This window comes from Cydia fagiglandana, chromosome 14 (assembly GCF_963556715.1).
Source record: "Cydia fagiglandana chromosome 14, ilCydFagi1.1, whole genome shotgun sequence".
Lineage (NCBI taxonomy): Eukaryota > Metazoa > Arthropoda > Insecta > Lepidoptera > Tortricidae > Cydia > Cydia fagiglandana.
The window spans coordinates 4,920,047-4,934,471 of record NC_085945.1 but is presented as its reverse complement, the minus strand read 5'-3'; the positions used below and the strand labels follow the sequence as shown (position 1 = coordinate 4,934,471).

At 37.4% G+C, this 14,425-nt stretch overlaps 3 protein-coding genes and 1 pseudogene across 3 annotated transcripts in view; 3 read left to right on the top strand and 1 right to left on the bottom strand.

Moving 5' to 3' along the window:
* The window catches only part of LOC134670655 (uncharacterized), a 237,298-nt gene that overhangs the window by 169,692 nt on the left and 53,181 nt on the right, over positions 1-14,425 (bottom strand). The gene's annotated exons all lie outside the window — the stretch shown is intronic.
* Positions 1-14,425, top strand: part of LOC134670654 (histone-lysine N-methyltransferase SETMAR-like) — a 311,101-nt gene that overhangs the window by 275,564 nt on the left and 21,112 nt on the right. The window lies entirely within an intron of this gene.
* Positions 6,667-9,249, top strand: LOC134670980 (uncharacterized). Its single transcript, XM_063528800.1, has 3 exons — positions 6,667-6,967; positions 7,244-7,437; positions 8,411-9,249. Exons 1-3 carry the CDS (start codon positions 6,837-6,839, stop codon positions 9,247-9,249), a joined length of 1,164 nt encoding a protein of 387 aa, XP_063384870.1. The 5' UTR covers positions 6,667-6,836.
* On the top strand, positions 9,779-11,616 carry LOC134670978 (uncharacterized; annotated as a pseudogene).

The window sequence follows — 14,425 nt, the reverse complement described above, 5'->3', positions numbered from 1 at the left end:
GATTTTTTCGGAAAAAATATATTTTGCGCAATGTTATATTGTGCACTAAATAACTAAAAATTGAGGTTGTCACCCTCTTTTAAGTAACAAAAAAAATTAAAAAAAAATTAAAAAAAAAAAATTTGGCACTTGTAAACAAGTTAGAACCTTAATTTTTTTTTAATAAATGAATTACTATTAGGTGTCTAAAATATCTAAATTTGAATGAAATCGAACCATAAGTTTAGCTATAAAAAAATAAAAACTTTTTTCTTTTTTTTTTAATTTTTAGCAAAACCAAGAGGATTCTGAGCTTGAAATTTGGTAAAACGACATCTTAATATAAAACAAACAAACACACCAAAGAAAGCTATACATTTCAGCGAGGGGCAGTTTCACTATAGGAATGCGGCTAGACCCTTTACAGCGGATCGAATCATCAATTTAGACGAAACTGGCATATCGACAGTGTTGCCTACCCTAAAGATTCTGGCAGATAAAACCCAAAGACAAGTTGGTCAAGCAGTGTCCGCTGAAAGAGGAGAATTAGTAACGTTCTGCTGCATAGTTACAGCAATTGGAACTGCTCTCCCGCCTGTGTTTGTGTTCCCGAGAGTACACCTCAAAGAGCACTTCCTTAATGGAGCTCCAGAAGGAAGCCTTGGCCTTTCCAACAAAAGTGGCTGGATGACGAGCGATTTACATATGCAAGTTCTCAAACACATTCAACGTCATACATTATGTACAGTTAAGAACCCGGTCCTGGTAATATGTGACAACCATGAATCACATATTTCAATTGAGGCTGTCAATTCGCGCCTATTTTACCAGCTCGCGGTGGCTTGTTAGGAGGCTTGTTTTCCTTGTTTTTGCTTTTTGGAATTAAGTCTAATCAATTTACCTGCTTGTCCCTCGGGTACTGTTATCGGGGTAGTTTTGCACCTTTCAGAGGCTCTTGCGTTAGTGTCAGTGCCGTTATAGAGACTATGGCGACGTTGCGAGCTCGCGGTGGCTTGTTTGGAGGCTTGTTTTCCTTGTTTTTGCTTTTTGGAATTAAGTCTAATCAATTTACCTGCTTGTCCCTCGGGTACTGTTATCGGGCTAGTTTTGCATCTTTCAGAGGCTTCTGCGTTAGTGTCAGTGCCATTGTGGAAGCTATGGCGACGTTGCCAGCTCGCGGTGGCTTGTTAGGAGGCTTGTTTTCCTTGTTTTTGCTTTTTGGAATGAAGTCTAATCAATTTACCTGCATGTCCCTCGGGTACTGTTATCGGGCTAGTTTTGCACCTTTCAGAGGCTCCTGCGTTAGTGTCAGTCAGTGTTGCCAGGGCTCTGGAGTCCTAAGTTACGTTTCCTTTCCCTAAAAGTCACGATTTTGCTGCTCAAGTCACATTTTTATATTATTGTATCGTATGGATAGGTATAGCTGGTCAAAAAACAAAAAGGCGCGAAATTAAAATCTTCTATGAGACGATATCCCTTTGCGCCTACATTTTTCAAATTTGCCGCCTTTTTCTACTGACAAAGCCATGCTTAACCAACTTTAAATCGATTTTGTTAGAAAAAAATTCTGAAAATATAATATTTCACAACAAATCTACAAACTTTATATGATTTTTCTTTTTGAAACACACACATTTTCATACTTAATGGTATGTGTGATCGATTTCATGAATTTTAAGTCGTATCCAGACTAGTAAAATTAATCGCCAATCTGATTAAATTTCCCGATCGAATCAGGACGTGCGGACGCAAACGCCAATTTGGCTCGCCGAATTAAACCGCCGATTATGACCGATAAAATGGAGTGCGGGCGCAAGAATACCAATTTGTGACGCCATTATTTTCGTTTTGGGGCATTTTTTCAATTTAGAGGGCACTAATATCACTATAAATCTATTGATATTTTTCTTCCTGAAAATAATCAATTCTACCAGCAAAATTTGCATTTGATTACTTTGCCTAACATGTGGATAAAATGCAACTTACTTATCACTTTTTGAACAATCACGAGAGCCTTTAAGCGGTATCCAAACGGGATGGCCAAATCGATTGATTTGATCAGAAATAAAATTGGCGTCAATCTCCGATTAAAGGTGTATTCAGATTAGTCAATTCTTCGCCAATCTGATTAAATTGCCCGATCGAATCAGAGGCCGCCAGAGGCGTATAGGTAACTACAAGGTATACTATCAAACTAAATAACACCGTCATGTCAAGATAACAAGTCTCATTTTGCCACGACTATTATAATAAACATGATGGTGGATGTAACGTCAAAGTGCTATTGCAAGTGTCAACTTGGGTGCATTCACTGCGTTCCTAAATAATACGAATTGCAGAATTAAACTTGTCCAAAATTCGACTAGCTTAAAAAGTCACAAAAATTGCCTCATGATCGAAAGTCACGCACATGTCACACGAGAAGGCGAAAAGTCACGAAAAATGTGACTTTTGTGACCATCTGGCAACACTGGTGTCAGTGCCATTGTGGAAGCTAAGGCGACGTTGCGAGCTCGCGGTGGCTTGTTAGGAGGCTTGTTTTCCTTGTTTTTGCTTTTTGGAATTAAGTCTAATCAATTTACCTGCTTGTCCCTCGGGTACTGTTATCGGGCTAGTTTTGCACCTATCAGAGGCTCCTGTGTTGGTGTCAGTGCCATTGTGGAAGCTATTGGCGACGTTGCGAGCTCGCGGTGGCTTGTTAGGAGGCTTGTTTTCCTTGTTTTTGCTTTTTGGAATGAAGTCTAATCAATTTACCTGCTTGTCCCTCGGGTACTGTTATCGGGGTAGTTTTGCACCTATCAGAGGCTCCTGTGTTGGTGTCAGTGCCATTGTGGAAGCTATTGGCGACGTTGCGAGCTCGCGGTGGCTTGTTAGGAGGCTTGTTTTCCTTGTTTTTGCTTTTTGGAATGAAGTCTAATCAATTTACCTGCTTGTCCCTCGGGTACTGTTATCGGGCTAGTATTGCACCTTTCAGAGGCTCCTGCGTTAGTGTCAGTGCCATTGTGGAAGCTATGGCGACGGAGACCAACAGACAGAAACTCAAAATATTGCATTTTTGACATGGTGGATTTTTTTTGAAAAAGAAAATAGGCCTACTTTCAATAAATTAAAAATATATAGCAAAGCATTAATGCTAGAAAATAAAGAAAAAAACATGAAAGAAACTGAAGGTCAAGTGAACTCGAAGCTGTGGCATTCCATTCGACAAGGCCGAATCACAGGGTCAAAAATATATGAAATTGCTCATTGCAAGACACCCCATGGCAGTCTCGTCGAAGAAATATTAGGAGGAAGCAAAGCACCGGAAACGAAATCCATGAAGCGGGGTAAAATCCTAGAAAAACGCGTACTTACTGAATAAATGAAAGAATGATATAAATAAAAAAATAGAAGAATGTGGATTTTTGATAATAGATGAAATTTTTAGAGCGTCACCTGATGGCATTGGAGATGACTTTGTGGTCGAAATTAAATGTCCCATTTCTGACAAAACTAAAAAAAACTATATAAAGAATGGGGAAATTGCTAATAAGTTTATGGGTCAAGTGCAATTAGAGAAGCTAGCGGCTGGCAAAAATAAGTGTTTGTTCTGTGTAGCAGACCCAAAATTTGAGAGCAATGGGATAGTTGAGACAATTATAGTAAACTTCGATAAAGATTATATGTATAGATAATTTGATGAAAGATGCAGAGGAATTTTGGGAAAAGAATGTGTATCCTGTAATTTTGAAAAGTGCATCTATCAGCATAATTCATTATGAACTTTGTATTTATCATAAATAAATATATTTGTATTAACCCGATTATTACTCATTTTAACACCCATAACGCCTGTTGATAGTGTACCTATTGTAGGTTTTTATTAAAGTATATTAGCCTAACCCTTAAAGTTGCAATGTTAGGCCCACATGAGGCCTGCAATCTAGTTACAAGTCCCAGCTGGATTGCAATCCTCTTAATTGGCAAGATACATAGTTTTTCACCACACCAGCTCGGAAAGGCTTACTTTGCATTTCAAAAACTGATAGCAAAGTTGCATTTTATTCACATGTGAGGCAAAGTATTTAGTAATTATAGTATAGTTGTTTTCTTATGTTTGCTGGTAGAATTGACTTTTAAATGATGATTTTGGATTATAAATATTTAATAACATTCATTTGGATTTGATTTTGTTTGATATTTCCTTCGGGTTGGTGTGGTGAAAAATTTTGTGTGTCACTCGGGGGCAAATTTTGTTTAACCCTCTGATTTAAAACTCATACAAATGAGGGAAAACTGTTAGTGAGAAACGACGTAATCAATAAAATGGATGTATACGGCGGGTTAATTTACGCTAGTGACGATCTATTGAATCTGACCAAATTGATAGAGAAATGTGTGTTAAGAGCAATAAGCAAAGCTTTAACTAATATATAAACGATCAGTGAAATTACGCAAGAATTACAAAAATTAGCATTGATAAAAGTTGGATGTGTCGACCATTCCAAACATTTATCAAAAATAATTATCCATGTAGTTATGCGAGCCCACTTTCTGGAAAAATATGAAAATAAACGTTACTACGCAGCCAAAACCAAAACTAAAATGAACAGGAAAAATGCCAAGTTATTGTCTTAATTACTAGTAGTTGGCCCCGAACTAAGAACTCGCATTCGCTAAAAACTACCGCGCACACTCAGGTTTTGATTTCCAACTCAATCTCACTAGTGACACCTACTAATAGTCTATATACGAGATAACCGCCATGTGGGAGGTTGACTCGACGACGGTTGATCGCAACAATGATAGTTGTCTCAGCGAACGGTCTCTAAATGAAATTATAGGACAATTTTATACATAGCTCGGCATAGTCCCACAGTAAGCTCGATGATGATATAATATAATTATGTATATAAAAATTGTTTATATGGTTTTTTTTGTTTTGTAAGTGTTTATATATTTTACTTTTATATTATTCAATATTAAAAATGACCTAGCCTAAAAAACAAAAAAAAAATAGCCTTTTATTTCCCGCAGGTACAACATACATAATAAAATAATAATGAAAGAAGAGTGCACGCAGCGGAAATGAAAATGCTGAGATGGATGTGTGGAGTGACGAGAAAGGATCGGATTAAGAATGAGTATATAAGAGGAAGTTTGAGTAGCTCCAGTCACGGAGAAAATGAGGAGTACTAGGTTAGCGTGGTATGGGCATGTAATGAGGGATGAATTGAATGCCATATAGGCAAAGAATGTTAGGGATGAATGTTGGATTGTGTGAAAGAGGATATGAGAAAGAAAGGAGTGAGTGCTGAGGACACGAAAGGCAGAGGAGAATGGAAGAGAAAAACATGTTGTGCCGACCCCACATAACGTGGGATAAGGGCAGGGGAAAGAAGAGGTACAACAAACATAATATATAAACTTAAATTTACATTATACTAAACAGTATTACAATAATATTTAATATTCCTCAAATCAAATTTGTTTTATATCTATGCTAAATTTATTAATTTTAACTGTGATTTTATTATTAGTTTATTTTTTATTTTTAGTATTTAAATTTAATTTAACATTTGTATTATATATATGGTGAAGTATGAGTAGAAGCGCTGGTGGCCTAGCGGTAAGAGCGTGCGACTTGCAATCCGGAGGTCGCGGGTTCAAACCCTGGCTCGTACCAATGAGTTTTTCGGAACTTATGTACGAAATATCATTTGATATATGGCAGTCGCTTTCGTAAAAACTAGTGCCTACGTCAAATCATGGGATTAGTTGTCAAGCGGACCCCAGGCTCCTATGTGAGCCGTGGCAAAATGCCAGGAACGCGAGGAAGAAGATATGGTGAAGTATGACTATTATCGTGATGCGTAATGTTATCTATAATTTTATCAATGTATGGATCATAGTTATCTAAAATAAAATATATTGTGATTTAGATTATTTTGATTACAGCGCCACTGAAATGGATGTTTTTGCGGTTATATTTTCAGTGGAGATATTTCAGGCATATTTAGGCTCACGTAAGTTTAAAGTGACTAACGGATCACGCGTCGCTCAAAAGGTTCATGAAAGTAGAAAACCCGTTAGGCAGGTTAGTTCGTTGGGGTTGCAGACTGTCTCAATTCGATTTTGATATTGAGCACAGAAAGGGATCGCTTAACGTTGTGCCTGACTCACTGTCAAGACTTATGCCAGTAGACGCAATAAACGTGACGAATGATGACGCTGAGCCACGTGAATGGTACCTATGACAAGATCGTCAATGGTTGCAGATCTTTTCCCGCAATTTTTTCTATAAAAGACGGGAAACTCTTTAGTCTTTCTAAGGCGAATATACATGATTATAAACATGATTTCGACGTATCACACTGCCGAAACTTACGTGGTCAAAAAAGCAGGACGGGATCTAGTGAGACCTGTGGCTGTAAGAGATTGCAATAATTCGCAATGGATGATTTTATTCAAAATGCTTGGTAATTTTTCTGGTGATAGTAATAACCATCCCCAATTACAGAAAAAAAAATCAGATTTTTTAGTAGCGTAGTTATTTTTATAAAAATAAAAAACATTTTTTACTTCCTCGCGTCCACCCCACATCAGATTTCTGTGTGCATGCCTTTGTCTTAAAAAAATAACACGTGAATTTGACGTTGACAATTCAAGTGACAGTGACATTTGTCTTGTCATGGGGCACATAACCTTTTGTGCTTTCATGTGGTTAACCGTTTCCTCTGTTTTTCTGCGAATTTGACGACTGTATTCTTGACCCGGACCTCTGACTGTGGCTGCCTCAACGACGACCTTCGCTTTTGTACCCTGGACCTGATCTCGATACCTACTACGACGACCACTGGAATTTGAAATCGGCTAACATGGATGCCTCCTCTTTTCATAAAGCCGACTCATCTAATTTGCCAAAAGTAGATCCGTATATGCTTATGGAGTTTATGAAGAACAGCGACAAACATAATGTCGCTGAGATAAGAGATGCCAAAGCATTATCGTAAGTATTAATTTACATTTAGACCTGTGTACAAAATTGTGTCTAATCAGATCAGATCTGCTTTGATTTAGGGTTTTTGTGGATCTGCAAACTGTCATTGAGAAGGAAAATGTTAAAGGAAGTTGTAGGCCTTGTAAAAAGTCCCATTTTATTTTTAGGGTGATATCTTTATTTAAGGTATCAGTGGTATCACCCTAAAAATAAAATGGGATCATAGGTTAAGTTGTTTATTAGGAATAAGAAATTGTAAGTATTTGATTGTTTATTGTTTTTTAGGTCTTCACGGGACTCATATGTGGAGAATGCCATTGGATATGTTGAAGTAAAACGTACTGGAAACCTTTGTGATGTTAAAGCAAAAGTTGTTCCGGAACAAAAAATATCAAGCAAATATTATGTTGTGATGGTCCATATAGACAAGTCACAGGAAGCAATTACGGACACTTCATGTGACTGTACGGCAGGAGCTGGTAAGCTGGGCTATATTATGTTAATTTTACCTGTCTCTTTTCTTTCAATATTTGTTTTTTAAATTGCTACCTTAACCTATCATACCGTACTTACGAGCATGTCCTAGGATATCAAGCTGGTCCATTCTTTACTGCTTAAGGTGACCACCGATTATCAGGCCGCCGGCAGTCCGTGGCCTGAAGGCTGACTGCCGGCGGATAATCTGTGGTGACCTTTAGACCTTGAATCTGAAACAGTCACTGCGGGCTAAATTCACACATGATATTCTCCACTTAAGATGCAAGTGAGGTCTTAATGGACCTCATTTACATCACAAACCGGTCAGGTACGGACATGCCTGGTTTCCTAGGGTCATTCCTAAGAGTACATTGTGTATTTAGGGAGGTAAATGAAATATTTCTACAAGGATCTCATGTTAATGAGACTTGAGATTGCAATATTTTTGCCTCCCACCCAAGTCACACATAATGTTTTTCATCACACAAGCTTAGTAAACTAATTTATAAGTGAAATTATGGTTAAGTATGGTGACATTTCGTCACTAGTTTTCGTCACTAGTGACGAAATGTCCTGGCCCCGATGGGAAAAGGAGAGCCGGAAAACCAACCAAACCAAGGGCCAAACCGGGCTGCGGGAGGAAATTGGATGGGTGTTGCCACGATCAAGGAGAGGTGAAACAGATGGAGGAGGCTTAATACCCTTGGGGACCATTAGTGGGAAAAAGCTATAATAATATTCTAATAATATTTTTTACATTTGATGAATTCATTAGGCAGTGACATATTTGCACACATTAGTAAATTATGTAAATATTAACACCAGCTTACATACTGGTACATAATGATGTCATTTTCAACAAAGCAAGCCAGTTCAGTTTGTGGTTTCTTCTATTTCTTGTTACAATCTTTTCAGAGTGTGTTTGGCTATATTGCTTTTTGAGTGTTTTAATATGGCTATTATTTTGTTTCTCAGGTGGCTGTAAACATACTGTAGTCCTTTTACATTGGCTGCAAAAGCGAAGTGATGAACCTTCAAGAACAAGTCTACAGTGCTACTGGACTAAACCCAATTTAAAACGGGTTAGAGAAAACCCCATAATGTGTGAAGATTTTGCAAAGGGTAAAGTAGCCAAGAGGGGTCCCAAGGACCCAACTGTATTAGAAAGGTTGCGAAATGAAGCAAAAAAACATGGAGGTTGTGGAAATAGCCTGCTCATGGCATATGATCCCGACCATTTAAATAAGAAAATAACAAGATTCTGTTTATTCGATTTAATGGTTGAATTTTTAGAAAAAGAAAATAATCATAATTTTGAGAAATATAAGAAGTTTTGTGACACATTAGTAAAAAAAAATAAGAACAAAATAAAGAAAGAAACGGAAGGCCAAGTCCATTCCAAACAGTGGCACAGTATTCGCCAAGGCAGAATAACGGGCTCTAAGATTTATGAAATTGCTCAATGTCAAACTCCCAATGGCAGTCTTGTGGAGCAGTTGTTGGGTGGTTGCAAGGCACCAGAGACAAAAGCCATAAAAAGAGGGAAAAATTTAGAAAAAAGTGTATTAAACCAACTACAGCAAGAAATAAACAAAGATATTAATGAAACTGGATTCATAATTGTGGACGGGATTTTTGGTGCTTCACCCGATGGGATTGGTGATGACTTCGTAGTTGAGATTAAGTGTCCCATTTCTGACAAAACAAAAAAAACTTACATAAAAGATGGGCAAATACGTAACAAATTCATGGGCAGTGCTGCAAACTCTCCTGATTTATCAGGAGATTACCTGATTTTTAGCATTGTCTCCTGATCTACTGCTTTGTTTGGAGAATGGTGTAAAATCTCCTGATTTTTAGGGATTCTTACCGAACTTGGTAAACAAAAATATTTTTTACTTATTTATTATTACTTTTGTTAGGTTGGTGAAGATGGATTTATTAGACATTTCATTTTTGTTTGACAGTTTGTTATCTGTCCACTGTATTTTCGCTCGCTTTTTAAGCTGTCACTGTCACTATAGTAGTCAAGTCAACTGTCACTGTCACTTCACTTTTTCGTTTCAAGTTTTTCTTGTCTATTTTATCGCTTTGCCGCGCTCTCTTACGTTACGAATCCGTGAGTCTTTCGAGTTTCGGTAAGAACTGTAAAAAGTTAAAAAGTCTTCTTGCAGTAAAAGATATATTTTTTGAATTCAAAGTTTAGCAGAAAAGGGGTAAGTCAATTCGTTTGTTTTGCGGACCAATTCGTTTTTGTGTGTTGAGTGTGTTTGGGTCGAACTAATACATAAGTAATAATCGGCATGAATTGGTTTTTACTTTAAAAGGTGGAGGTTCATCACGATGGCTAGTTCAACAAAAAAAAAGAAGTATTCACAAAAGTTCAAGGATGAGTGGTTACATCTCGAGCCATACAAAGGTTGGCTTTCTGCGAGTGAAAGTTGTAACACGAATGCACATTGCAAATGGTGTAGGTGCGATTTTTCTGTCGCTTCGGGGGGGAAATCTGACGTTGAAAAACACAAATCAACAAAAAAACATACAGACAATGCAAATAGTTTTATCAACCAGAGAACATTGACAGATGTTTTTGCATCAACTTCAGGGTCAACATTAAAAACAAAAGTTAAAGAAGCAGAAATACATTTAGTTTCTTATATAATTGAACACAATTTGCCATTTACAGCTGTAGAACATTTGCCAAAACTTTTGTCAGTTATATGTCCTGATTCTGATGTTGTTAAAAATATTTCCCTGAGCCGAACCAAGGCAACATATATTGCGAAAAATGTTCTGGGCAAATACAGTAAGGAGATGCTATCAAACACTTGTGCTTAGTGGTTAGGTTGACTATTGATAATGAAGTTTGCGACTACTTTTATGACCTCATACCCATTGAAGGGGCATCTGCTATAGATCTTTATAATCATGTGGTAAACTCTTTTGATAAGGACTCTATACCTTGGAGAACCAAATTGATTGGTTTTGCGTCAGATGGTGCCAATAATTTAATGGGAAATAACCACTCTGTTAGCACCCTGCTCAAAGATGAAGTTCCAAATATATTCATTTTAAAGTGTATATGCCACTCTTTTGCACTTTGTGCTTCATATGCGTGTGCGAAGTTGCCACAAATGGCTGAAGATTTGGTCAAAGATTTGTATAACTATATACAAAGTAGTCCCAAAAGGATTGGTGACTTAAAAATGTTTTAAACGTTTTTACAAATCAAGCCTCACAAGCTTCTGCACCCAAGCCAGACAAGATGGCTATCGCTACATGCTGCTGTTGCTAGGGTTCTCGAACAATATAATGCCCTCAAGCTGTTTTTCATATACGCAGTATCTCAAGCAGGCTCCTCAGCAAGTGCCCGTCATATCCTAGACAATATGAATAACCCATATACATATAAAACTTTACTTGCTTTTTCTAGACTTCATTTTGCCTCACTTTAACAATTTAAACAAGTTGATGCAGTCTGAGACTGTACAAATACACAATCTGAGAAAAAACATAATTTCAGTCTTGAAAACCATATTGGAATTTTATATAAAGCCTAGTTACTTAGAATCTACAGATATTGAATCGGTCAACTACCGTAACCCATCAAATTTTCTAGAGCTAAAGGATATATATATGGGAGCTAAAGTAGAGGCAGTATTAAATACAAACAATTATCCGGACAATGATATACAAGCATTGAAATTAAAAATTATGAATTTTTATATAGAAGGGGTAACCCAAATTTACAAAAGATTTCCGTTTACCAGCCCTGTGCTGAAGCTAATAGAAGTACTGGACCCGAAAATTGTAAAAGAAAAAAAATATAATTCTTTGGCACCATTAGCCATGCAATTCCCTAACATTGTTGAAGCATCAAAATGGCAGGAGTTAGATGATCAATGGCGATTGTTAAGAAATACCACTAGTATTAACTTTGATGAAACTGACATTCCTAAATTTTGGCATAATGTTGGAAAGGAAAAGATAGGAGATGAGGAGGCATTTCCCACTCTGTCCAAGTTCATGAACTGCTTGATGGTTTTGCCACACTCCAGTGCAGCAGTAGAACGCGTTTTTTCGGCCATAAACTTGAATAAAACTAAACAAAGAAACTGTCTGAACACAAAAACATTATGTGGCATCATGCACAGTATAATTGAGTCATTCTATGTAATCAATGTATGGGAAAATGAAACAAATTAATATAGTTTTCAAACCTGTGTGACGTGATACATCTAGGTGTACTGTTTAAAATTCACCACTCTCCCCCCCCCCTCCACCTGACGCTCGACCCCCCCTCACCTTGAAATGTGTCCCCGTTGGTAGTTTTTTGGCATTCTCACGAAAACTATAATAGATATCAAAAAAGTGTCAAGGACAGAATTAATCCTCATTAAATTTAGAACAAAAATGGTCTTATGTGTTTTATTATAAGTTGGACGGTATTCAAGCTATAAGTACTTGTATAACCTTAAAATAACAAAATAACCATACTAGTATGACGAAATGCAGAATATCTTCAAAACGGCTAGACCGATTTTAATAAAATATACCTAAAAAATCACCGCAGTGAAGCCAGCTATCAAACAAAAGAAACTACATCAAAATCGGTTCATCCGTTTCGGCGTTACGAAGTCACAGGTAAACACAGAAATACAAATTTTTTTCAACTGCACCCAATAATTTTGTAAACCGATTAATTTTGATCAATTATTTTAATGAGATCATGTCCCTTGAAGTTTTAGCTTTACGAAAAGTTAAAAAACATGGAAAACGGCCCAGTATTTTTCAAATTATCGGCATTTTCCCGATTTGTGAGTGGTTTCGTGTTATCACGCGCACGAGTTGCCCTTGACCCCTATAAAACGGGGGGTAGGGGAGGGGTTGTTATCAGTCACTTATCAGAAGTTGACCGGTACACATATCCGCATATTTTCCCGTAAAGAAGACCTGTGAAAAATGGAAACCACTGAAGCTGAAGTCCGCCAAGTCGTCCAGCTCAGCTCCTGCAAGAGGGGCGTAGCCAACGTTCAGTAGCTGCCACGCTGAATTTAAGTCAATCTACAGTTTGCAGAGTTTACCAGAGGTTCCAACGGACTGGATCCTTTACTTCAAGACCAAGAAGCGGCCGCAAAAAGTGTACATCAGAGAGGGACGACCGCTTCATTGTCACAACATCTCTCCGAGATCGACACCTGACAAGCGTTGCCATCCAGCAGCGTCTGCGTGAGATACGAGGAGTGGCTGCCAGTGAGTGGACAATAAGAAGAAGACTTAAGAAAGCGAACTTGACATCCAGGAGGCCTGCAACGGGGCCCAGATTGCTGGCGCGACACCGTACAGCCCGAAGAGAGTTTGCAGAAAATCATATGGACTGGACCATTGAGCAATGGACCGCAGTTCTCTTCTCGGACGTGTGCAGAATATGCTTGAATGGATGTGACCGAAGAGGAAGAGTCTACAGAAGGCCAGAAGAACGGTTCGCCCAATGTTGCTTCTCCGAAAGTCGCGCCACGCCAGCAGAGTTGGGCAAAAATTAACTTGGATAAGAATAAGAATAACAACAGAAATTTTATTCTTATTCCAATCGATTTGAATAAGAATTATTCCTGCACTCGTTATTTTAGAATAAAATGAAAGTGAATAATTCATGTCACTTTTATTTTAAATTAAGATTAAAAAACGGAATAATTATTCCAGTTGTAGGATTATTTTAAATAACGTTTCATTCAATTAAAATGTTAGTCTGAATTAAGTTAACTTTTGTGGTACAATTGGTTATAGTATAGTTTGTAAAATGAATTTCACCCCTTTTCAATGGTCGGATTGATTTGAATTTGTTTAGCGTAAAAATATATTATTGTGCTAGATAAGTAATTTTTTTTGGTGCCTTCGAAACGGTGATAATAATTTGATAATGAAGCTACATAGAAAGTAAACTGCGATATTCTATGATGGTATATTCCTTTGCGTATTAAGTATATATTTAGTTTATTATTCCTATCAACCTTAATCCTTGAGGTCTTACGTATGATATGTCTTTCACACCTACGGAAAATGAATGAGATAGTAAATTACACCAGGTAAGAAAAAGTCCTACGCTTATCGCTAGATTTGCAGAAAGTCGCAGGTCGCAGCATGAATTGTATTGTATTATTTGGCGTGTTTCCACTTGAGACCGTCATTTATTACTCATTGGCAATAACAATTAGGATTAAGTCGTGGCGTGGTGAATTGTCAGCATTTGCTAAACACGTGCGGCAGGCGGTATGTCAAACGATTTTAACGCCTACTGTTCATTTCCGTCTAATAATAAATGCAAATATTAAATATCAGAAGGACTTTTAAAAACACCATAAGTCTCGGTAGAGTTAGACCAAGAAAAGTTTGCAGCGATTTTAATAGCCCACGCAGTGCATGTGTTATTTATACGTCATAATTTCATAGAAGTTTGACATTTGAAAATTACACTTGCAATTGCACGGGCTATCAAAATCGTTGCAGACTTTTCTTGGTCTAACTATAGTAACTCGGACTCTGAAAGTACTAAATATAATTCGAAAACAAGAAAATCATGAGTGTTTTCCCCATTTGTTCCTACCCCACGTGACCGCCGCGATACATGAGGCGGGGACATATGGGAATAATTTATATGAAGCGCCTATTCACATCTGTGCCCGGCGGGGAGAAATAGGAATACACCATATCGAGCCATTTCTCATCATACCTTTAAAAACATCTTTTTTTAATTGTTACATTATTTTAGGTACAGTGAGCCAGTCAAGAGTTCCGCTATCCACCATCCGATCAGATCAGCTGAATTGTACCTGATGATTTAGTTATCACATTAAAAGCAATACGGGTACCAATACCAATTACAATAAGTTTGTAAGATTTTATTCCATAAAAATCGATATAAATTAGAGAAAAAACTACAATTATTTACTTCTATCTATACGTAACGCCTAAACGGCACTCAGACTAGAT